This window comes from Pseudophryne corroboree, chromosome 5, assembly GCF_028390025.1.
Source record: "Pseudophryne corroboree isolate aPseCor3 chromosome 5, aPseCor3.hap2, whole genome shotgun sequence".
Lineage (NCBI taxonomy): Eukaryota > Metazoa > Chordata > Amphibia > Anura > Myobatrachidae > Pseudophryne > Pseudophryne corroboree.
In genome coordinates, this window is record NC_086448.1 from 421,131,354 (window position 1) to 421,157,556 (window position 26,203).

The window sequence follows — 26,203 nt, forward strand, 5'->3', positions numbered from 1 at the left end:
GAGTCGACACCTGAGTGGATGAGCTTATGGAAGGAATTATGTGACAGTGTCAGCTCTTTACAAAAGATTGATGACATGAGACGGCCGGCGACTCAGTCTGTGCCTGTCCAGGTGTCTCAAAAGCCATCTGGGACTCTAAAACGCCCGTTACCGCAGATGGCAGATACAGACGCCGACACGGATACTGACTCCAGTGTCGACGATTAAGAGACGAATGTGACTTCCAGTAGGGCCACACGTTACATGATTGAGGCTATGGAAAATGTTTTTACACATTTCTGATAATACCAGTACCACTAAAAAGGGTATTATGTTGGGTGAGGAAAAAACTGCCTGTAGTTTTTCCTGCATCTGAGGAATTAAATGAAGTGTGTGATGATGCGTGGGTTTCCCCCGATAAAAAAATTATTGGCATCATACCCCTTCCCGCCAGAGGATAGGGCACGTTGGGAAACACCCTTTAGGGTGAATAAAGCGCTCACACGCTTGTCTAAACAGGTGGCACTACCGTCCCCGGATACGGCCGCCCTTAAGGAACCTACTGACAGAAAGCAGTAAAATATCCTAAAATGTATATACACTCACACGGGTGTGATACTGCGACCAGCAATCGCCTCAGCCTGGATGTGCAGTGCTGGGGTGGCTTGGTCGGATTCCCTGACTGACAATATTGATACCCTAGATAGGGACAGTATATTACTAACTATAGAGCATTTAAAAGATGCATTTCTATATATGCGTGATGCACAGAGGGATATTTGTCGACTGGCATCAAGAGTAAGTGCGCTGTCCATTTCTGCCAGAAGAAGGTTATGGACAAGACAGTGGTCAGGTATGCTGATCCCAAAAGGCATATGGAAGTATCGCCTTATAATAGGGAAGAGTTATTTGGGGTAGGTCTAACAGACCTGGTGGCCACGGCAACGGCTGGAAAATCCACATTTTTACCCCAGGTAGCTTCTCAATGTCACAACTGAGGGCCTGAGCTGACGGGAGGCAGCCTCAGTTGTAGGGGCTGAGATGTACCGGAACCTGGGAGGTTGTATCAGACCCCTGGACATGTAAGTAACATGAAGAATAACTGCCCGAAGGCGTGACCACGACAACTTGGATAAAAGTCAATGATGTTTATTTATGACAACTCCGCAACACAGCAGCAGTAAAAGAAAACATAAAAAGTCAGCAGAGGATAAATACAGTTCCTGGGTACTACAGGGTGGCAAGAGCCACAGGCTCTGGTAGTGTGAGATAGTTCTTATAATCTTCTAGTTGGAAAGTCCTTACCAGGCCCGACTGTAGCAATGGAGAAAGCCCAGGATCGTACCAGCTGGTATTCCAGGAAAAGCTGGGCTGCTGTAGATAAAACGGCTGCTGTGGATCATGGCTGGAACCAGACTGTAGTTGGCACGGAGAGGATACTGGCTGGAACCAGTTAAATAATAAATGAACTTGAGAGCGATGAAATATGAGATGAAGTTTAAGTTTGAGAGCGATGAAATTATAATGCCGGTGATAAATGATAATCTGCAGAAAAGGGTACCGGCACTTTAAGAAGAGCTGACCACTGCTGAAAGCAGGTAGATCTGTAGCTGGAGACAGATGAATCCAAATGGATCGGAGAGTCAGGCTACACCGCAGGTGGAATGCTGGTGCGGGTCTCTATAGTGGAAGTATTGACACAGGAGCTGGAACCTGAAAGACAATCACAGGAGAGAGACAAACTGGAACTAGGTTTGACAACCAAAGCACTGACGCCTTCCTTGCTCAGGCACAACATATTTATACCTGCAGCAAGGAAGGGATTGGCTAGGCAATTATGCAGATTAACAATACTGACAACAGATTGGTGGAAATGATCAGCTGACAGAATCCAAGATGGCTGCACCCATGCAGACACTTGGAGGGAAGTTTGGTTTGTAATCCATGTGGTAATGAAAACCGTAATGGCGGCGCCGGCCACCAGAGACAGGAGACGCCAGGTTGACAAGTGCACATCCAACCACGTGGACACAGCGGAGGCCGCGGCTGACGTAATCGCCACTCTGACACTCTGCATGCAGAAGCTCAGGGACGGCGGCGGAGGCCGCGGGAGACGCCATGCCAGATGTAATATGGCGTTACTGTGACAGCGTCTCAGAGAGACAGGAGAGGATGCAGGAATGTGAACATTAGGATAACAGATGGGATCCGGTCCTGGAGCGCTGAGCCAGCCTTAGGAGGCATCTGATGGCTAAGAAATGGCGTCCAGATACCCGGATCGTGACACTCAACCTAAGAAGACGCCGTATTATCAGGCGCAGTCCTTTCGGCCCCATAAAGCGGGCAAAAGGCGCCTCATTTCTGCCCCGTGGCAGAGGGAGAGGAAAAAGGCTGCAGCAAACAGCCAATTCCCACAAAAGCCCTCTCCCGCCTCCGCAAAGTCCTCAGCATGACGCTGGGGCTTTACAAGCGGTCTCAGGCACGGTGGGGGCCCGTCTCAAGAAATTTGAGACGTCTTCCCCTCGCCGTTTCATAAAGTCTGCTTTACCGACGTCTCCCTCAGACAGGGAGACAGTATTGCAAGCCATTCACAGGCTGTATTCCCAGCAGGTGATAATCAAGGTACCCCTCCTGCAACAGGGAAAGGGGTACTATTCCACACTATTGGTGGTACCGAAGCCGGACGGCTCGGTGAGACCAATTTTAAATCTAAAATCCTTGAACACTTACATACAAAGGTTCAAATTCAAGATGGAGTCACTCAGAGCAGTGATTGCAAACCTGGAAGAAGGGGACTATATGGTCTCTCTGGACATCAAAGATGCTTACCTACATGTCCCAATTTACCCTTCTCCAAGGGTACCTCAGGTTTGTGGTACAGAACTGTCACTATCAGTTTCAGACGCTGCCGTTTGGATTGTCCACGGCACCACGGGTCTTTACCAAGGTAATGGCCGAAATGATGATACTCCTTCGAAAGAAGGGAGTTTTAGTTATCCCTTACTTGGACGATCTCCTGATAAGGGCAAGATCCAGGGAACAGTTGGAAGTCGGGGTAGCACTATCTCAGATAGTGCTGCGGTAGCACGGTTGGATTCTCAATATTCCAAAATCGCAGCTGATCCTGACGACACGCCTTCTATTCCTAGGGATGATCCTGGACACAGTCCAGAAAAAGGTGTTTTCTCCCGGAGGAGAAAGCCAGGGAGTTATCCGAACTAGTCAGAAACCTCCTAAAACCAGGCCAAGTGTCAGTGCATCAGTGCACAAGGGTCCTGGGAAAAATGGTGGCTTCCTACGAAGCAATTCCATTCGGCAGATTCCACGCAAGAACTTTCCAGTGGGACCTGCTGGACAAATGGTCCGGATCGCATCTTCAGATGCATCAGCGGATAACCCTGTCACCAAAGACAAGGGTGTCTCTCCTGTGGTGGTTGCAGAGTGCTCATCTTCTAGAGGGCCGCAGATTCGGCATTCAGGACTGGGTCCTGGTGACCACGGATGCCAGCCTGCGAGGCTGGAGAGCAGTCACACAGGGAAGAAATTTCCAGAGCTTGTGGTCAAGCCTGGAGACATCACTTCACATAAATATTTTGGAGCTAAGGGCCATTTACAATGCCCTAAGCCAAGCAAGACCTCTGCTTCAAGGTCAGCCGGTGCTGATCCAGTCGGACAACATCACGGCAGTCGCCCACGTAAACAGACAGGGCGGCACAAGAAGCAGGAGGGCAATGGCAGAAGCTGCAAGGATTTTTCACTGCGGAAAATCATGTGATAGCACTGTCAGCAGTGTTCATTCCGGGAGTGGACAACTGGGAAGCAGACTTCCTCAGCAGGCACGACCTCCACCCGGGAGAGTGGGGACTTCACCCAGAAGTCTTCCACATGATTGTAAACCATTGGGAAAAACCAAAGGTGGACATGATGGCGTCCCGCCTAAACAAAAAAAAAAAAAAAAAAATTGGACAGGTATTGCGCCAGGTCAAGGGACCCTCAGGCAATAGCTGTGGACGCTCTGGTAACACCGTGGGTGTACCAGTCAGTGTATGTGTTCCCTCCTCTTCCTCTCATACCAAAAGTACTGAGAATTATAAGACGGAGGGGAGTAAGAACTATACTCGTGGCTCCGGATTGGCCAAGAAGGACTTGGTACCCGGAACTTCAAGAGATGCTCACGGAGGACCCGTGGCCTCTACCTCTAAGAAGGGACCTGCTCCAGCAAGGACCCTGTCTATTCCAAGACTTACCGCGGCTGCGTTTGACGGCAGGGCGGTTGAACGCCGGATCCTGAAGGAAAAAGGCATTCCGGATGAAGTCATCCCTATCCTGATCAAGCCAGGAAGGATGTAACCGCAAAGCATTATCACCGCATTTTGCCAAAATATGTTGCGGGGTGCGAGGCCAGTAAGGCCCCGATGGAGGAATTTTCAACTAGGTCGATTCCTGCATTTCCTGTAAACAGGAGTGTCTATGGGCCTAAAATTGGGGTCCATTAAGGTTCAAATTTCGGCCCGGTCAATTTTCTTCCAGAAAGAACTAGCTTCAGTTCCTGAAGTTCAGACGTTTGTAAAAGGGGTACTGCATATACAGCCTCCTTTTGTGCCTCCAGTGGCACCTTGGGATCTCAATGTAGTTTTGGGGTTCCTAAAGTCACATTGGTTTGAACCACTTGAATCTGTGGAGTTAAAATATCTCACATGGAAAGTGGTCATGTTGTTGGCCCTGGCCTCGGCCAGGCGCGTGTCAGAATTGGCGGGCTTTATCCTGTAAAAGCCCTTATCTGATCTTCCATTCAGACAGGGCGGAATTGAGGACTCGTCCTCAATTTCTCCCTAAGGTGGTTTCAGCGTTTCACTTGAACCAGCCTATTGTGGTACCTGCGGCTACTAGGGACTTGGAGGACTCCAAGTTGCTGGACGTAGTCAGGGCCCTGAAAATATATGTTTCCAGGACGGCTGGAGTCAGAAAATCTGACTCGCTGTTAATCCTGTATGCACCCAACAAGCTGGGTGCTCCTGCTTCTAAGCAGACTATTGCTCGTGGGATTTGTAGTACAATTCAGCTTGCACATTCTGTGGCAGGCCTGCCACAGCCAAAATCTGTAAAAGCCCATTCCACAAGGAAGGTGGGCTCATCTTGGGCGGCTGCCCGAGGGGTCTCGGCTTTACAACTTTGCCGAGCAGTTACTTGGTAAGGGGCAAACACGTTTGCTAAATTCTACAAATTTGATACCCTGGCTGAGGAGGACCTGGAGTTCTCTCATTCGGTGCTGCAGAGTCATCCGCACTCTCCCGCCCGTTTGGGAGCTTTGGTATAATCCCCATGGTCCTTACGGAGTTCCCAGCATCCACTAGGACGTCAGAGAAAATAAGAATTTACTTACCGATAATTCTATTTCTCGTAGTCCGTAGTGGATGCTGGGCGCCCATCCCAAGTGCGGATTGTCTGCAATAATTGTACATAGTTATTGTTACAAAAAATCGGGTTATTATTGTTGTGAGCCATCTTTTCAGAGGCTCCTCTGTTATCATGCTGTTAACTGGGTTCAGATCACAGGTTGTACGGTGTGATTGGTGTGGCTGGTATGAGTCTTACCCGGGATTCAAAATCCTTCCTTATTGTGTACGCTCGTCCGGGCACAGTATCCTAACTGAGGCTTGGAGGAGGGTCATAGGGGGAGGAGCCAGTGCACACCAGGTAGTCCTAAAGCTTTTACTTTTGTGCCCAGTCTCCTGCGGAGCCGCTATTCCCCATGGTCCTTACGGAGTTCCCAGCATCCACTATGGACTACGAGAAATAGAATTATCGGTAAGTAAATTCTTATTTTTTTGGAATTTTCGGATATGGGGATACTCAACCTGTATACGTAATACCGGTTGAGTATCCCATATCCAAATATTCCGAAATACGGAATTTTTTGAGTGAGGCTCAGATAGTGAAAACTTTGTTTTCTGATTGCTCAATGTACACAAACTTTATTTAGTACACAAAGTATTAAAAATATTGTATTAAATTACCTTCAGGCTGTCTATAAGGTGAATATGAAACATAAATGAGTGGTGTGTATGTACACAAAGTTTGTTTAATGCACAAAGTTATTAAAAATGTTGGCTAAAATGACCTTAAGGCTGTGTGTATAAGGTGTATATGAAACATAAATTCATTCTGTGCTTAGACTTGGGTCCCATCACCATGATATCTCATTATGGTGTGCAATTATTCCAAAATACGGAAAAATCCGATATCCAAAATACTTCTGGTCCCAAGCATTTTGGATATGGGATACTCAACCTGTATATATAATGCTACCTGTGACAAAATCTTCTGTAGATATTATGCACAGCAGTGTTTCTATAGCTTGTATTCCTTGTTCTGTAAGATTTTGTATTGTATAAAATCTTTTGCAGTTTTCTTTCTTGCTTTGCACTATTTCTGCTTAGGTACTAACATGTAACATTGCAGACCCCTTGCAGCACCATATAAACGATGGATGATAATATAATATCTCACTGCTAACCTAAACTGTTGAACTGAGTAGTGTAAGCTGAACAGCTTTTTGGAACAATTCTTAAGCGTTCTAGTGATCAAATATTATTTACCCTCTTTTGAATTCTTGCATAAAATGTGTATTGTCCTTTACAGTTCAGAAATGATGAGGAATGCGGAACTAATTCCTGAAGTAGATTTAAAATCAATGAGTCCGCTTCTCTCTCAAAAAGTAGTGGACCAGCTTCTTCATACGTATATGGCAACTCTCCAAGTAAGTAATGTTACCTATAGACAAGCTTTTAGAGCTCTCCCATTACATAACGTTAATATACAGTATGTGCATTTTTGGGAGAATATTTGAGAAACGGGGGATGACTCTGCACCAGTCAAGGTTAAATACAAGTAATAAAGTTTTTGGGAGAAGTTATATAAACTTTATTTAATTGGCTATTTACAGTGGTGACTCACTACCCTGCAATAGTTTCTGCCTTGTTGGGCTTTGGTAGGGTTGATATTAAATTTTAGGTTTCTACAATTATTACTTTTGCCGTATTTATTTTATGAGGGTCCACCATTTCAGTTTCCGGTATGTATTTATTATTTTTGTTTGTATTTCTTTAGTCAAATATCATTGCTTGGCTGAGAAAAGCATTAGAGACAGATAAAAAGGACTGGGATAAAAATTCAGAACCTGAAGCTGATCAGGACGGGTACTACCAGACCACACTACCATCTATTGTTTTCCAGGTAACTGATGTTATTACAGTCTGTTAGAGTTATAGTGATGGAATAACCTCCAGCACAGTTAACAAAGCAGAAAAATGACTTTACAAACTGTTTGAATGCATCATTGAAGTATTCAGTGCATGGATATTTAACTCTTAATAGTTCACTTTTCTTCATGCAACTTGTCTTCTATATGTGCTATAACCACAAAACATTTTGGCTTTACCAAAAGAGCAACTGGTTTACTCTTCTGTTTGCATATTCCCAGCATTTACACTGGATACAAGCTTTAAAGTCATGATCATTGCATAGTGCCACGTACAGTTTTGCACTTTCATGGACTTTTCCATTTTCATGTGAGAAGCACATTTCTGCCAAATTGTAGACCAGTCAAGAACCAAAATTGTGACTTACCTGCATGGAATGTTAATAGCTGGCAACCATGCTAAATCAACCAGTCATAGCTCAGACAAAAATACTAAGGTTGATGCCACAAAAAATTTTGACCTTTTTTAAAGGGAATTTAGTGGCCCAAAAAGGTCAAATTTCAAAGTCCTTCAAATATTGTCATGTAATATAATAAAATAAAAGTATGGAAGAGACAAACCGTTTGGTACTATGTTTAAGTCAGTCTCTTGATCTCGGAAGTAGGTAACATAGTTGCATTAGGGTATCACTTGACACTCAATCCTAACCACAAGCTCGCTGCCTAGGTGTCATCCTTGACTCTGAACTGTCCTTTGTTCTCTACTTTCACTCTATTCACTCTATCTTAAAATCATGTTACATGCATCTAAAACACATATCCAAAATACAACCGTAACTTACACAAGACACTGCAAAAACTGGAATCCATGCTCATTATCTCCAGCATTGATTATTGCAATTGTCTGCTTATTGGTCTTACCAAAATGATACTCTCACCACTACAATCCATTCTGAATGCAGCTGCGAGGCTAATCTTCCTCACTAGATTTTCATCATCTGCGGATCTGCTCTGCCAGTTCCTCCACTGGTTACCTGTATTCTACTGTATTCAATATAAAATAATTTTACTCACACACAAGGCTATTAACCAAACTACACAAACATACATCTCTTCGCTTCTCTCAAAATATCTCCCAACCCGACCTATTCGCCCTTCACAAGATCTGCGTCTCTCATCCACACTCATTATTCGCTTTTAATGACTATTGCAGGACTTTTTTTGTGCTACACCCACTCTGTGGAATGCCCTCCCACACACAGAGACTTTCCTCTAGTCTCCAATCCTTCAAGCATTCCCTGAAAACTCACTTCATCAGGCAAACTTATCAAATTCCAAATCCGCCCACATAACCTTCATAAACTTTCATATCCAATTGCATCTCCACTGTACAGTCCACACACATCCTCACAAATTTTCTCGTTATTCATTTTCACATCCTCCTGGCCCCTGGCCAGCATTGCTGTGTGACCATCTCATACAGCCCACAAAGAACCTTTGCAGTCTTGTGGACCATTATGCAGTAAATAACACCTATGTTCTGTATCAATGCCTATTTCCCTATACATTTTAAGCTTTCTAGGTGAGCCTTCCTAGCTCTGACTGTCTGGTATTACCCAGTTTTGACAGAAATAGTGTTCAATCTGATGGATTAAAATGATCAATAGTTTTGTAGCCACAGGCATTTGTATATTTCAGATTGTTTTTGAAGCAGGTACATCTAGCAGTCTTGCTCTTCGTTTTGCAAGAGCAGGTCACCAGTTTGAGGCAGGACAATGGTACAGGAGGTAGCCTGGTCCATTGAGGTTTTAGACAGCCTGATTCCTTTTTCCAGGCATCTGGGGGCAATGTCACAACAATAGTTTCCATCTTTATCTAAAGCCAAATCTCGGCCTGGAAGTTGGCGTGTTGCACATGAAACTCCAACGCATCACATGTTGGAGTAAGCAGTTCCAGGCCTGTATTGGCCTTGCTGAACATGTTCAGACTGATACTGTCAACTGTTTGCAGCCCTGGACTTCTATAGAGGTTGCAAACAAACTGGTTAATAGAATAGGTCGAAGCTCACCATTGCAGCCAATCCCTTTTACCAGTTGTGGGTTTTTCAAAAATGTGTTTCTTTTGCCTTGACAAAGCTCTAGCGAAACGCTGCGTAGGTGTATGCACTAGTGTGCTTAATATGTGCTACACTTGTTAATTTTATGATATGTGAAATACAAACCTATGTGATATGCTAATTTCTTGTGTGCACCCGTAAGCCTACATGGCATGTGTGTCTTAAGAGGGGTACTCACGGAGCGATCGCTGCTTAAAATCTAAGCAATTTGACCAGATTGCTTAGATTTTAAGCATGATCGCTCCGTGTGTGCCCCCCACAGCAATAGCGATGCGCAGCCCCACGCATCGCTATCGCTGGTGCTAGAAATGAGCGCCCCCCCCGTCTCCCCCCGCACGCTCAGCACACATCGCGCTGTGCTGACCGGCGGGAGAGATGTGTGCTGAGCTGTTCGCTCAGCACACATCTCTCCCATGTCGGCCAGTGAGTGCTGGCCTTAACACTCGTATCCTGCAATAATAAGCCCAGAATGGGAACTCATTAGACATTCAAGGACCCAGAATGCTCTGCTGACACTCATTGTATATTTAAATATAATTAGTGAATATTTATAATAACCTGTCTTCCTAATATTGAACAATTAAAGACACTCAACAATTGAGCCATATGAGTATAACTGATCCTCCTTATAATAAAGGAAAAGTACCACAGGATCCGTCTCCCTGAGCTTACAGACATAACCAGAACAGGGATCTCCTCATTAATATACAGTAGTGATTATATGTAAAAAAACAGATGTGAATGTTTGAGGAATAATCAATCAATCTATCCATGTCTTTATATAAGGATGGCTGTTGCAGTGGAATAATACCACTTAGGATCAGTTACACACATTTATAATGCAGTAGTTTGAATAATATAAAATCTTTATTGGAATACATCTTGCCCATTTATGTCAACTTCATAAATGACATTGAAGAGAGACACTATAACCATAAACTGTTATTGGCAACACATAATCTCTATTTGTGCAAAATATTGGATATTGGAGCCATAAAGCACACCGTGCATCTTCTTTTAAACACTTTCCACTCTTTGCTATCTCACTTAACCATGTCTAACCTTATTTCCGCTTTTTAACTCATTTTCTCTGACGTCCTAGTGGATGCTGGGACTCCGTCAGGACCATGGGGATTAGCGGCTCCGCAGGAGACAGGGCACAAAAATAAAAGCTTTAGGACTAGGTGGTGTGCACTGGCTCCTCCCCCCATGACCCTCCTCCAAGCCTCAGTTAGGTTTTTGTGCCAGTCCGAGCAGGGTGCAATCTAGGTGGCTCTCCTAAAGAGCTGCTTAGAAAAAGTTATTAGGTTTTTTATTTTCAGTGAGTCCTGCTTGGCAACAGGCTCACTGCAACGAGGGACTTAGGGGAGAAGAAGTGAACTCACCTGCGTGCAGGATGGATTGGCTTCTTAGGCTACTGGACACCATTAGCTCCAGAGGGATCGAACACAGGCCCAGCCATGGAGTCCGGTCCCGGAGCCGCGCCGCCGACCCCCTTGCAGATGCCGAAAAGTGAAGAGGTCCAGAAACCGGCGGCAGAAGACTTTTCAGTCTTCATGAGGTAGCGCACAGCACTGCAGCTGTGCGCCATTGTTGTCAGCACACTTCACACCAGCGGTCACTGAGGGTGCAGGGCGCTGGGGGGGGGCGCCCTGGGCAGCAATGATAATACCTTGTTCTGGCTAAAAATACATCACATATAGCCCCTGGGGCTATATGGATGTATTTAACCCCTGCCAGGTCTCACAAACACCGGGAGAAGAGCCCGCCAAAATAGGGGGCGGGGCCTATCTCCTCAGCACACAGCGCCATTTTCCTGCACAGCTCCGCTGCGAGGAAGGCTCCCAGGACTCTCCCCTGCACTGCACTACAGAAACAGGGTAAAAAAACAGAGAGGGGGGGCACTTTTTTGGCGATATTGATATATTAAGCTGCTATAAAGGAAACAACACTTCTGTAGGGTTGTTCCTATATATTTATAGCGCTTGGGTGTGTGCTGGCAAACTCTCCCTCTGTCTCCCCAAAGGGCTAGTGGGGTCCTGTCTTCGATAAGAGCATTCCCTGTGTGTCTGCTGTGTGTCGGTACGTGTGTGTCGACATGTATGAGGACGATGTTGGTGTGGAGGCGGAGCAATTGCCGGTAATGGTGATGTCACCCCCTAGGGAGTCGACACCGGAATGGATGGCTTTGTTTATGGAATTACGTGATAATGTCAGCACGTTACAAAAATCAGTTGACGACATGAGACGGCCGGCAAACCAGTTAGTACCTGTCCAGGCGTCTCAGACACCGTCAGGGGCTGTAAAACGCCCTTTACCTCAGTCGGTCGACACAGACCCAGACACGGACGCCAAATCTAGTGTCGACGGTGAAGAAACAAACGTATTTTCCAGTAGGGCCACACGTTATATGATCACTGCAATGAAGGAGGCTTTGCATATCTCTGATACTGCAAGTACCACAAAAAGGGGTATTATGTGGGGTCTGAAAAAACTACCTGTAGTTTTTCCTGAATCAGAGGAATTGAATGAAGTGTGTGATGAAGCGTGGGTTAACCCCGATAGAAAACTGCTAATTTCAAAGAAGTTATTGGCATTATATCCTTTCCCACCAGAGGTTAGGGCGCGCTGGGAAACACCCCCTAGGGTGGATAAGGCACTCACACGCTTATCAAAACAAGTGGCGTTACCGTCTCCTGAAACGGCCGCCCTCAAGGATCCAGCTGATAGGAGGCTGGAAACTACCCTGAAAAGTATATACACTCATACTGGTGTTATACTGCGACCAGCCATCGCCTCAGCATGGATGTGCAGTGCTGGGGTGGTTTGGTCGGATTCCCTGACTGAAAATATTGATACCCTGGATAGGGACAGTATTTTATTGACTATAGAGCAATTAAAGGATGCTTTTCTTTATATGCGAGATGCTCAGAGGGATATTTGCACTCTGGCATCGAGAGTAAGTGCGATGTCCATATCTGCCAGAAGAAGTTTATGGACGCGACAGTGGTCAGGTGATGCGGATTCCAAACGGCATATGGAAGTATTGCCGTATAAAGGGGAGGAATTATTTGGGGTCGGTCTATCGGATTTGGTGGCCACGGCAACAGCCGGGAAATCCACCTTTTTACCTCAGGTCCCCTCCCAACAGAAAAAGACACCGTCTTTTCAGCCGCAGTCCTTTCGTTCCTATAAGAACAAGCGGGCAAAAGGACAGTCATATCTGCCCCGAGGCAAAGGAAAGGGTAAGAGAGTGCACCAAGCACCTCCCTCCCAGGAGCAGAAGCCCTCCCCGGCTTCTGCAAAGCCCTCAGCATGACGTTGGGGCTTTACAAGCGGACTCAGGGGCGGTGGGGGGTCGACTCAAGAATTTCAGCGCACAGTGGGCTCACTCACAGGTGGACCCCTGGATCCTGCAGGTAGTATCTCAGGGTTACAGGTTGGAATTCGAGAAGTCTCCCCCTCGCCGGTTCCTAAAGTCTGCTCTGCCAACGTCTCCCTCAGACAGGGCGACGGTATTGGAAGCCATTCACAAGCTGTATTCTCAGCAGGTGATAGTCAAGGTACCCCTCCTACAACAGGGAAAGGGGTATTATTCCACACTATTTGTGGTACCGAAGCCGGACGGCTCGGTAAGACCTATTCTAAATCTGAAATCTTTGAACCTGTACATACAAAAATTCAAGTTCAAGATGGAGTCACTCAGAGCAGTGATAGCGAATCTGGAAGAAGGGGACTTTATGGTGTCCCTGGACATCAAGGATGCTTACCTGCATGTCCCAATTTGCCCTTCACATCAAGGGTACCTCAGGTTCGTGGTGCAAAACTGTCATTATCAGTTTCAGACGCTGCCGTTTGGATTGTCCACGGCACCTCGGGTCTTTACCAAGGTAATGGCCGAAATGATGTTTCTTCTGCTAAGAAAAGGCGTATTAATTATCCCTTACTTGGACGATCTCCTGATAAGGGCAAGGTCCAGAGAACAGCTGGAGGACGTAGTAGCACTAACCCAAGTAGTGCTGCAACAGCACGGGTGGATTCTGAATTTTCCAAAATCTCAATTGACCCTGACGACACGTCTGCTGTTCCTGGGAATGATTCTGGACACGGTTCAGAAAAAGGTGTTTCTTCCGGAGGAGAAAGCCAGGGAGTTATCCGAACTTGTCAGGAACCTCCTAAAACCAGGAAAAGTGTCTGTGCATCAATGCACAAGAGTCCTGGGAAAAATGGTGGCTTCTTACGAAGCGATTCCATTCGGCAGATTCCACGCACGAACTTTTCAGTGGGATCTGCTGGACAAATGGTCCGGATCGCATCTGCAGATGCATCAGCGGATAACTTTGTCTCCACGGACAAGGGTGTCTCTTCTGTGGTGGTTGCAGAGTGCTCATCTGTTAGAGGGCCGCAGATTCGGCATACAGGACTGGGTCCTGGTGACCACGGATGCCAGTCTGAGAGGCTGGGGAGCGGTCACACAGGGAAGAAACTTCCAGGGAGTGTGGTCAAGCCTGGAGATGTCTCTTCACATAAATATACTGGAGCTAAGAGCGATTTACAATGCTCTAAGCCTGGCAAAACCCCTGCTTCAGGGTCAGCCGGTGTTGATCCAGTCGGACAACATCACGGCAGTCGCCCACGTAAACAGACAGGGCGGCACAAGAAGCAGGAGGGCAATGGCAGAAGCTGCAAGGATTCTTCGCTGGGCGGAAGATCATGTGATAGCACTGTCAGCAGTGTTCATTCCGGGAGTGGACAACTGGGAAGCGGACTTCCTCAGCAGACACGATCTACACCCGGGAGAGTGGGGACTTCATCCAGAAGTCTTCCACATGATTGTGAACCGTTGGGAAAAACCAAAGGTGGATATGATGGCGTCCCGCCTCAACAAAAAACTGGACAGGTATTGCGCCAGGTCAAGAGACCCTCAGGCAATAGCTGTGGACGCTCTGGTAACACCGTGGGTGTTCCAGTCAGTGTATGTGTTTCCTCCTCTGCCTCTCATACCAAAAGTACTGAGAATTATACGGCAAAGGGGAGTAAGAACGATACTCGTGGCTCCGGATTGGCCAAGAAGAACTTGGTACCCGGAACTTCAGGAGATGCTCACGGAAGATCCGTGGCCTCTACCTCTAAGACGGGACCTGCTTCAGCAGGGACCGTGTCTATTCCAAGACTTACCGCGGCTGCGTTTGACGGCATGGCGGTTGAACGCCGAATTCTAAGGGAAAAAGGCATTCCGGAAGAGGTCATCCCTACCCTGGTAAAAGCCAGGAAGGAGGTGACTGCACAACATTATCACCGCATTTGGAGAAAATATGTTGCGTGGTGTGAGGCCAGGAAGGCCCCGACGGAGGAATTTCAACTGGGTCGATTCCTACATTTCCTGCAAACAGGATTGTCTATGGGCCTCAAATTAGGGTCCATTAAGGTTCAAATTTCGGCCCTGTCGATTTTCTTCCAGAAAGAATTGGCTTCAGTTCCTGAAGTCCAGACTTTTGTAAAAGGAGTACTACATATACAGCCCCCGGTTGTGCCCCCAGTGGCTCCGTGGGATCTTAATGTAGTTTTGGATTTTCTCAAATCCCATTGGTTTGAGCCACTCAAATCGGTGGATTTGAAATATCTTACATGGAAAGTAACCATGCTACTGGCCCTGGCTTCAGCCAGGAGAGTGTCAGAATTGGCGGCTTTATCGTATAAAAGCCCATATCTGATTTTCCATTCGGACAGGGCAGAACTGCGGACGCGTCCTCAGTTTCTGCCTAAGGTGGTTTCAGCGTTTCACCTGAACCAGCCTATTGTGGTGCCTGCGGCTACTAGCGATTTGGAGGATTCCAAGTTGCTGGACGTTGTCAGGGCATTGAAAATATATATTTCAAGGACGACTGGAGTCAGAAAATCTGACTCGCTGTTTATACTGTATGCACCCAACAAGCTGGGTGCTCCTGCTTCTAAGCAGACGATTGCTCGTTGGATTTGTAGCACAATTCAACTTGCACATTCTGTGGCAGGCCTGCCACAGCCTAAATCTATCAAGGCCCATTCCACAAGGAAGGTGGGCTCATCTTGGGCGGCTGCCCGAGGGGTCTCGGCATTACAACTCTGCCGAGCAGCTACGTGGTCGGGGGAGAACACGTTTGTAAAATTCTACAAATTTGATACCCTGGCTAAAGAGGACCTGGAGTTCTCTCATTCGGTGCTGCAGAGTCATCCGCACTCTCCCGCCCGTTTGGGAGCTTTGGTATAATCCCCATGGTCCTGACGGAGTCCCAGCATCCACTAGGACGTCCGAGAAAATAAGATTTTACTTACCGATAAATCTATTTCTCGTAGTCCGTAGTGGATGCTGGGCGCCCATCCCAAGTGCGGATTGTCTGCAATACTTGTACATAGTTATTGTTACAAAAAAATCGGGTTGTTATTGTTGTGAGCCGTCTGTTCAGAGGCTCCTACGTTTGTCATACTGTTAACTGGGTTCAGATCACAGGTTGTACGGTGTGATTGGTGTGGCTGGTATGAGTCTTACCCGGGATTCAAAATCCTTCCTTATTGTGTACGCTCGTCCGGGCACAGTATCCTAACTGAGGCTTGGAGGAGGGTCATGGGGGGAGGAGCCAGTGCACACCACCTAGTCCTAAAGCTTTTATTTTTGTGCCCTGTCTCCTGCGGAGCCGCTAATCCCCATGGTCCTGACGGAGTCCCAGCATCCACTACGGACTACGAGAAATAGATTTATCGGTAAGTAAAATCTTATTTTTTAAACTATGTACTAATAAAAGTTACATTTTATTATTGAGTGCACCACCTTTGAGACATTTCCCCCCCTCCCCTTCCCTTTTTCTTTTTTTTTTTCTTCTTTGCGTTCAACTCAAAAATGTTTTCCAGCAGGTCTTTTTTCCATATCTATTGAATGAAAGGGTTGTGTTGCAACCTGTGAGTGCGTGGAAACTTAAGAGGTTATTCTTCACTGCATCGGGCAGATTTTGTGCTACTTGTTGGATGGGAAGAGTGGGGAATACACTTCTCCTTTGCAGTCCCAGAGATCATCCAGACTTCGGTTGCTTTAGGTGTGGTGAAGTGCAAAAGAAGAAGCATAACATCAACTTGGTAGAATGCAAGCCCTAAACCAATATGTTTTGTTGTCAATTTTCATTTCTTGGACCACTGCATATACAGTGTCTTGAGCAATGCTGCACACACTCTGCTTGATACTGTTTTCTTCTTCAATTCCCTCATGAAGATCATCCGCATCACTAAACAGTAATCGCAGAAATGGATACAAGCTTTTTGGGATAACTTGTTCAACAAGTCCTTGCCATGTGTTGCAATGTCCTGGACTGTCTTTGAGATCTTTTCTGATTCTCAGTGCTGCATATACCATTTAAATCCAACAGTACCAACGTCTTCATCTTCTTCTGTGGAGTCTGATTCTGAGGATGAACCACCACGTTGATGACTTTTTGTAGTTAGAGTTTTCATCAGGGTATATTATCGGTGCTATGTGTGAAAGAGTTTTGACATATCCTGCCTTTGAACTAATCATTTTCTTAACCTGTTTGTAGTAGGTTTTTATTCTGGACTGATATCTCTTACAATCAGGGATGTTTCTTTCCTGGTATCTGCGCCACACATCTGTCATGTCATAAGCATTACCTCTTGAAAGCTCAATATCCACATCAGAGCATAACTTTGACATGCACTCATCCAGATCTGATTTAACTTCTTGAGGCGTTCCTTTAGTGCGTCTTTCATATATCCCTAAACAGGCCAGATGATAAAGGCCGTCAGCCGCCAGCAAGTCATTGACACCAGAAAGTCTGACTGACATCACTGGATCAGATTTAGGGCCTTATTCAGACCTGATTGCAGCAGCAAATTTGTTCTCTCATGGGCAAAACCATGTGCACTGCATAGGGGGCAGATAGAACACGTGCAGAGAGAGTTAGATTTGGGTAGGTTCTATTGTTTCTGTGCAGAGTAAATACTGGCTGCTTTGTTACACTGCATTTTAGATTTCAGCTTGAACACCCAAATCTAACGCTCTCTCTGCACATGTTATATCGCCCCCCCCCCCTGCATGCACATGGCTTTGCCCATTAGAGAACAAATTGCTGCTGCGATCAGGTTTGAATTAGGCCCTTAGATTGTTCAGACAGTGTTGTGGATTTATTTGTAGTTTCTACATGGTGAAGCTTCTTGTTTGAGATCTGTGGCTGGTAAAACACACAGAGCTTCCAGTCAATAGATGTCTGATAACTTCTTATTGCAGCTGTGATGTTTGAGCTGGTAGATGGTACATATTTTGTTTGTTGCTCATTCAGTAATCTGTTCAGTCTCTGAATACAGACTAGCAGGATTTGTGCCACTTAATTTCAAGAGAGTTGAAATTTATCCAATGAGAGACCATCTAGTTTGTCCATCACTTCTGAGTAACTGTGGTCTCCCAATTTGCTTCTTTGTTGTGCAACATGTTTGGTTCTGGTTTCTCTAACGTCCTAAGTGGATGCTGGGGACTCCGTAAGGACCATGGGGAATAGCGGCTCCGCAGGAGACTGGGCACAAAGTAAAAAGCTTTAGGACTACCTGGTGTGCACTGGCTCCTCCCCCTATGACCCTCCTCCAAGCCTCAGTTAAGATTTTGTGCCCGAACGAGAAGGGTGCAATCTAGGTGGCTCTCCTGAGCTGCTTAGAGAAAAAGTTTAAAGTAGGTTTTTTACTTTCAGTGAGACCTGCTGGCAACAGGCTCACTGCATCGAGGGACTAAGGGGAGAAGAAGCGAACTCACCTGCGTGCAGAGTGGATTGGGCTTCTTAGGCTACTGGACATTAGCTCCAGAGGGACGATCACAGGCCCAGCCATGGATGGGTCCCGGAGCCGCGCCGCCGTCCCCCTTACAGAGCCAGAAGACTGAAGAGTCCGGAAAATCGGCGGCAGAAGACGTCCTGTCTTCATTAAGGTAGCGCACAGCACCGCAGCTGTGCGCCATTGCTCTCAGCACACTTCACACTCCGGTCACTGAGGGTGCAGGGCGCTGGGGGGGGGGCGCCCTGAGACGCAATAGAAATACCTTTTTTTGGCTAAAAATACATCACATATAGCTCCTGGGCTATATGGATGTATTTAACCCCTGCCTAAATTACAATAAAAAAGCGGGAGAAAGGCCGCCGAAAAGGGGGCGGAGCCTATCTCCTCAGCACACTGGCGCCATTTTTTCCTCACAGCTCCGTTGGAGGAAGGCTCCCTGACTCTCCCCTGCAGTCCTGCACTACAGAAACAGGGTAAAACAAGAGAGGGGGGGCATAAAATTGGCATATAAAGATATACAGCTATATTAGGGAAAAACACTTATATAAGGTTATCCCTATATATATATAGCGCTCTGGTGTGTGCTGGCAAACTCTCCCTCTATCTCCCCAAAGGGCTAGTGGGGTCCTGTCCTCTATCAGAGCATTCCCTGTGTGTGTGCGGTGTGTCGGTACGTTGTGTCGACATGTATGAGGAGGAAAATGGTGTGGAGGCGGAGCAATTGCCTGTGTTAGTGATGTCACCCTCTAGGGAGTCGACACCTGACTGGATGATCTTATGGAAAGAATTACGTGATAGTGTCAGCACTTTACAAAAGTCGGTTGACGACATGAGACAGCCGGATAATCAGTTAATACAGGCGTCTCAAACACCGTCAGGGGCTCTAAAGCGCCCGTTACATCAGGTCGATACAGACACGGACACTGACTCCAGTGTCGACGGTGAAGAAACAAACGTATTTTCCAGTAGGGCTACACGTTACATGATCACGGCAATGAAGGAGGTTTTGAACATTTCTGATACTACAAGTACCACAAAAAAGGGTATTATGTGGGGTGTGAAAAAACTACCCGTAGTTTTTCCTGAATCAGATGAATTAAATGAGGTGTGTGATGAAGCGTGGGTTTCCCCCGATAAAAAACTGCTAATTTCTAAAAAAATTATTGGCATTATACCCTTTCCCGCCAGAGGTTAGGGCGCGCTGGGAAACACCCCCTAGGGTGGATAAGGCGCTCACACGCTTATCAAAACAAGTGGCGTTACCGTCTCCTGATACGGCCGCCCTCAAGGAACCAGCTGATAGGAAGCTGGAAAATGTCCTAAAAAGTATATACACACATACTGGTATTATACTGCGACCAGCAATCGCCTCAGCCTGGATGTGCAGTGCTGGGGTGGCTTGGTCGGATTCCCTGACTGAAAATATTGATACCCTGGACAGGGACAATATATTATTGACTATAGAGCGTTTAAAAGATGCGTTTCTATATATGCGAGATGCACAGAGGGATATTTGCACTCTGGCATCAAGAGTAAGTGCGATGTCCATTTCTGCCAGAAGAGGATTATGGACGCGACAGTGGTCAGGGGATGCGGATTCCAAACGGCATATGGAAGTATTGCCGTATAAAGGGGAGGAGTTATTTGGGGTCGGTCTATCGGACTTGGTGACCACGGCAACGGCCGGGAAATCCACCTTTCTACCCCAAGTCACCTCGCAGCAGAAAAAGATACCGTCTTTTCAGGCTCAGTCCTTTCGTCCCCATAAGGGCAAGCGGGCAAAAGGCCACTCATATCTGCCCCGGGGCAGAGGAAGGGGAAAAAGACTGCAGCAGACAGCCTCTTCCCACGAACAGAAGCCCTCCCCCGCTTCTGCCAAGTCCTCAGCATGACGCTGGGGCCTTACAAGCGGACTCAGGCACGGTGGGGGCCCGTCTCAAGATTTTCAGCGCGCAGTGGGCTCACTCGCAAGTGGACCCCTGGATCCTGCAGGTAGTATCTCAGGGGTACAAATTGGAATTCGAGACGTCTCCCCCTCGCCGGTTCCTGAAGTCTGCTTTACCAACGTATCCCCCCGACAGGGAGGCGATATTGGAAGCCATTCACAAGCTGTATTCCCAGCAGGTGATAATCAAGGTACCCCTCCTACAACAGGGAAAGGGGTATTATTCCACGCTGTTTGTGGTACCGAAGCCGGACGGCTCGGTGAGACCCATTTTAAATCTGAAATCCTTGAACACTTACATAAGAAGGTTCAAGTTCAAGATGGAGTCACTCAGAGCAGTGATAGCGAACCTGGAAGAAGGGGACTATATGGTGTCTCTGGACATCAAGGATGCTTACCTCCATGTCCCAATTTGCCCTTCTCACCAAGGGTACCTCAGGTTTGTGGTACAGAACTGTCATTATCCGTTTCAGACGCTGCCGTTTGGATTGTCCACGGCACCCCGGGTCTTTACCAAGGTAATGGCCGAAATGATGATTCTTCTTCGAAGAAAAGGCGTCTTAATTATCCCTTACTTGGACGATCTCCTGATAAGGGCAAGGTCCAGAGAACAGTTAGAGGTCGGAGTAGCACTATCTCAAATAGTACTACGACAGCACGGTTGGATTCTAAATATTCCAAAATCGCAGCTGATTCCGACGACACGTCTGCTGTTCCTAGGGATGATTCTGGACACAGTACAGAAAAAGGTGTTTCTCCCGGAGGAGAAAGCCAGGGAGTTATCCGACCTAGTCAGGAACCTCCTAAGACCAGGCCAGGTGTCAGTGCATCAATGCACAAAGGTCCTGGGAAAGATGGTGGCTTCTTACGAAGCGATTCCATTCGGCAGATTCCACGCAAGAACTTTTCAGTGGGATCTGCTGGACAAATGGTCCGGATCGCATCTTCAAATGCATCAGCGGATAACCCTGTCTCCAAGGACAAGGGTGTCTCTCCTGTGGTGGTTACAGAGTGCTCATTTCCTAGAGGGCCGCAGATTCGGCATTCAGGATTGGGTCCTGGTGACCACGGATGCCAGCCTGAGAGGCTGGGGAGCAGTCACACAGGGAAGAAATTTCCAGGGCTTGTGGTCAAGCATGGAAACGTCACTTCACATAAATATCCTGGAACTAAGGGCCATTTACAATGCCCTAAGTCAGGCAAGGCCTCTGCTTCAGGGTCAGTCGGTGTTGATCCAGTCGGACAACATCACGGCAGTCGCCCACGTAAACAGACAGGGCGGCACAAGAAGCAGGAGGGCAATGACGGAAGTTGCAAGGATTCTTCGCTGGGCGGAAAATCATGTGATAGCACTGTCAGCAGTGTTCATTCCGGGAGTGGACAACTGGGAAGCAGACTTCCTCAGCAGACACGATCTCCACCCGGGGGAGTGGGGACTTCACCCAGAAGTCTTCCACATGATTGTGAACCGTTGGGAAAAACCAAAGGTGGACATGATGGCGTCCCGCCTCAACAAAAAACTGGACAGATATTGCGCCAGGTCAAGGGACCCTCAGGCAATAGCTGTGGACGCTCTGGTAACACCGTGGGTGTACCAGTCAGTGTATGTGTTCCCTCCTCTGCCTCTCATACCCAAGGTATTGAGAATCATAAGAAGGAGAGGAGTAAAGACTATACTCGTGGCTCCGGATTGGCCAAGAAGGACTTGGTACCCGGAACTTCAAGAGATGCTCACGGAAGACCCGTGGCCTCTACCTCTAAGAAAGGACCTGCTCCAGCAGGGACCATGTCTGTTCCAAGACTTACCGCGGCTGCGTTTGACGGCATGGCGGTTGAACGCCGGATCCTGAAGGAAAAAGGCATTCCGGATGAAGTCATCCCTACCCTGATCAAAGCCAGGAAGGATGTAACTGTGCAACATTATCACCGTATTTGGCGTAAATATGTTGCGTGGTGTGAGGCCAGGAAGGCCCCTACAGAGGAATTTCAACTGGGTCGTTTCCTGCATTTCCTGCAAACAGGACGGTCTATGGGCCTAAAATTAGGGTCCATTAATGTTCAAATTTCGGCCCTGTCAATATTCTTCCAAAAAGAACTAGCTTCAGTTCCTGAAGTTCAGACGTTTGTCAAGGGGGTACTGCATATACAGCCTCCTTTTGTGCCTCCAGTGGCACCTTGGGATCTCAATGTAGTTTTGGGATTCCTAAAATCACATTGGTTTGAACCACTCACCACTGTGGACTTAAAATATCTCACATGGAAAGTGGTAATGATGTTAGCCCTGGCTTCAGCCAGGCGTGTATCAGAATTGGCGGGCTTTATCCTATAAAAGCCCTTACCTAATTTTTCATACGGATAGGGCAGAATTGAGGACTCGGCCTCAATTTCTTCCTAAGGTGGTTTCAGCATTTCACTTAAACCAGCCTATTGTGGTGCCTGCGGCTACTAGGGACTTGGAGGATTCCAAGTTGCTAGACGTAGTCAGGGCCCTGAAAATATGTTTCCAGGACGGCTGGAGTCAGAAAATCTGACTCGCTGTTTATCCTGTATGCACCCAACAAGCTGGGTGCTCCTGCTTCTAAGCAGACGATTGCTCGTTGGATTTGTAGTACAATTCAGCTTGCACATTCTGTGGCAGGCCTGCCACAGCCAAAATCTGTAAAAGCCCATTCCACACGGAAAGTGGGCTCATCTTGGGCGGCTGCCCGAGGGTTCTCGGCTTTACAACTTTGCCGAGCAGCTACTTGGTCAGGGGCAAACACGTTTGCTAAATTCTACAAATTTGATACCCTGGCTGAGGAGGACCTGGAGTTCTCTCATTCGGTGCTGCAGAGTCATCCGCACTCTCCCGCCCGTTTGGGAGCTTTGGTATAATCCCCATGGTCCTTACGGAGTCCCCAGCATCCACTTAGGACGTTAGAGAAAATAAGAATTTACTTACCGATAATTCTATTTCTCATAGTCCGTAGTGGATGCTGGGCGCCCATCCCAAGTGCGGATTGTCTGCAATACTTGTACATAGTTATTGTTACAAAAATCGGGTTATTATTGTTGTGAGCCATCTTTTCAGAGGCTCCTTTGTTATCATGCTGTTAACTGGGTTCAGATCACAAGTTGTACGGTGTGATTGGTGTGGCTGGTTTGAGTCTTACCCGGGATTCAAAATCCTTCCTTATTGTGTACGCTCGTCCGGGCACAGTATCCTAACTGAGGCTTGGAGGAGGGTCATAGGGGGAGGAGCCAGTGCACACCAGGTAGTCCTAAAGCTTTTTACTTTGTGCCCAGTCTCCTGCGGAGCCGCTATTCCCCATGGTCCTTACGGAGTCCCCAGCATCCACTACGGACTATGAGAAATAGAATTATCGGTAAGTAAATTCTTATTTTTTCCATCAGCATGAATTGCTTTGACAAAATAAATAACCATCCTTGTTTTCATAAACAGTACGCTGCCTTTTGGTGGTCATTCTAGGTGAATCTTCACTCATGATTATTGTGTCATCAGTTCACAGCCTGAAATAAAAATCTGGAGTGTGTGAGCTGCACATGCGCTATTTGCCTAAACAAAGTGAGAAACATACAAAATCATGTAAAACAAAAACAAGGGCGGCGTAGAGAAAGCAAAGGTGTCAAAATAGAGGTCAACCTAATGATAACATCTCTAAGTTATACCATGTTATAGATGTAAGAAGAGGATCTTTTACTGAGGAATGTAGAGTAAGAACATGCGGTAACCAGATATCAAAAAACTTTCCTGCTTTTGTCTCTTTATCAATGGTCATCTGTAACTAATCCATATGGAATAAAAACGCAATCCGTGGCACTAATAAAGCTATCTGAGGAAATCCATTTGAATAGCAATTTTTTTTTAAAACTGCTGCAGCAATTTTAGCAAGTAAAATGCAATGATCCAATGGTAGTGTAGCCTGTCTAGGAGTAGAGATAATATCCCACGTGGCCCACTGAGAAATGGTAAAAGATGCCTAATTAGTCCCTAATGTAATCCTGTATAAGAAGTAAAAATGTGTGAACCTCCACACAGTCCCTCATACAGTGATGGAGACCCGCTTCAGGTGTGAGAGATTTAAAAAGTTAGTCTGATGAGAGCCATGAGTAAATGTAGCTTAGATGTGATGTAGGAACGGTGCAATACTTGGTAATGCATTTCAGCATAGGATGCTGAGATAAGACATTTAGGCACACACAAGCTGAAAGTATGTCTTTTAATGCTATAGTAGGAAAATCCAACTCCCACTTTACTAAACCAGTATGTACCTTGTTAACATTGAGTGTGCGTTTAATTTGAGAATAAAGAAAAGAGATGGAACATCCCAACTCAGGGGGGCGGTGCAGCACACCATACTGCATATGTTCTCTGTCAATTTAGATAATAATTTGGCCACGTAACTACAAATTTGGTAATAGGCAAATAAAGGGAAGTTAATGTGTGGATATATGGTTCCTATTTGGTCATAAGAGTGTTTTCAGTGTTTGTTGGTCAAGTAGGTTCCATCACCACAGGTTCCATCAATCACATTCACATCATTTGAAGTACATTCTGTCAGGCTTTACACTCCTTTCTCTCTGCGTATTGCAGCTATCTATCGCCCACCTGAGCAACCCAACCAATTTCTGGAAGATTTCTCTGCTTTTCTCCCTCACTTCCTATCGTCTGGCATCTCCACCATCATTATGGGTGATTTCAATATTACTATTGATAGTCCAAAATCTGCTGGTCATGCTTCCAAACTACACTCTCTAACTTCCTCTCTCGGCCTCTCCCAGTGGACTGACTCCTCTACTCATCAGGAGGGCCACTGCCTTGATCTTGTATTCACCAGACCATGCTGAGTTTCTGAATTCATGAACACTCCTTTCCCTCTCTCAGATCACAACCTAATCAACTGCATGCTCTATTCTATTACTTCAAACTCGGCGTCACTGAAGTCCTCCTCACACCCACAGAAATATTAACACTATTAATCTTCAAGACCTTTCATGTTCTTTGCAACAACTGCTCTCGCCTATTTCTGCATTCACTTCTCTTGAGATGGCTGTTTCACACCTGAACCAGACTCTAGTAATGGCCCTTGATGAAGTGGTTTCAGCTACACATCTCACTCCACGTAGGCCTAGATGTCAACCGTGGCACTCTTAATTAACAAGACGCCTACAAAAACTCATGTCACGTTGAACATCCGTGGCGTAAATCTCGTACACAAAGCGCCTTTCTCACATAGATACAGTAGATAGATATTTTTATTGTCATCGTTTAAAAAAGAACAATGAAATTTAAATCCAGGTCATCCACATATAAGTTACAAATATAAGACTATTTACCACTCCTATCATAATACCTTATATACTGCCAAGCAAACATATTTCCAAACTCTCAGCTCTGCTCAAGCCTCTAAACCCAAACAACTTTTTAATACCTTTTAAATCACTTCTGAACCCTCCCTCACCCAACCCACCAGCCACTATCAAGGCGCAAGATCTTGCTTCCTACTTCAAGGACAAGATTGATAAGATCCAAGATGAAATGGTATGCTCTTCCTCAGCCAGTGGCCTGCTAAATTTCCTACTTGAACCCTCTGCTACCTTTTCTTCATTTGATCCCACTAATGAAGATGAAGTATCAACACTCTTCTTATCCTGCTACTCTATTACCTTTCCTCTTGATCTTATGCCCTTACAAATAAGTAAAGCTCTGTCTCCTGTGCCCATCCCAACCTTAACATCTGTAATGTTCTGTCTTTACTGGTATCTTTCCTTCACTTTAAAAAAAAAAAATGAAAATGTGAGTAGTACCAATGCATTATAGACACTGTAAGCATAATATAAAAAAAGTTGAATACTAATAGCATAAGATAATAAGCACAATAATAATAATATACAAAATGAAAAATAACATGACAATCGCATATAAATATCTGTAATGCTGCTATGTATATAGAAATAAAAAAGTCTTATTGGATTAAAGTCCACACCTTATATGACATTCTTATATGTCAGAGGATGATAACCACTGTGAGCTGTAACAAGCAATATGCCATAGTTTTGGCATATTGCATTTTTTATATTATGCTTGCAGTGTCTATGATGCATTGGTAGCGCTCCCATTTCCATTTTTCTACATTTTTCGAATTGTGTGGCAGTG

At 46.1% G+C, this 26,203-nt stretch overlaps 1 protein-coding gene across 1 annotated transcript in view; it reads left to right on the forward strand.

Annotated features, from left to right (window-relative positions):
- Positions 1 to 26,203, forward strand: part of EXOC3 (exocyst complex component 3) — a 141,801-nt gene that overhangs the window by 38,984 nt on the left and 76,614 nt on the right. Inside the window, exons 5-6 of the mRNA XM_063922795.1 lie at positions 6,622 to 6,739; positions 7,090 to 7,215. Coding sequence (XP_063778865.1) covers positions 6,622 to 6,739; positions 7,090 to 7,215 — 244 coding nt within the window. The remainder of the gene's footprint in view (positions 1 to 6,621; positions 6,740 to 7,089; positions 7,216 to 26,203) is intronic.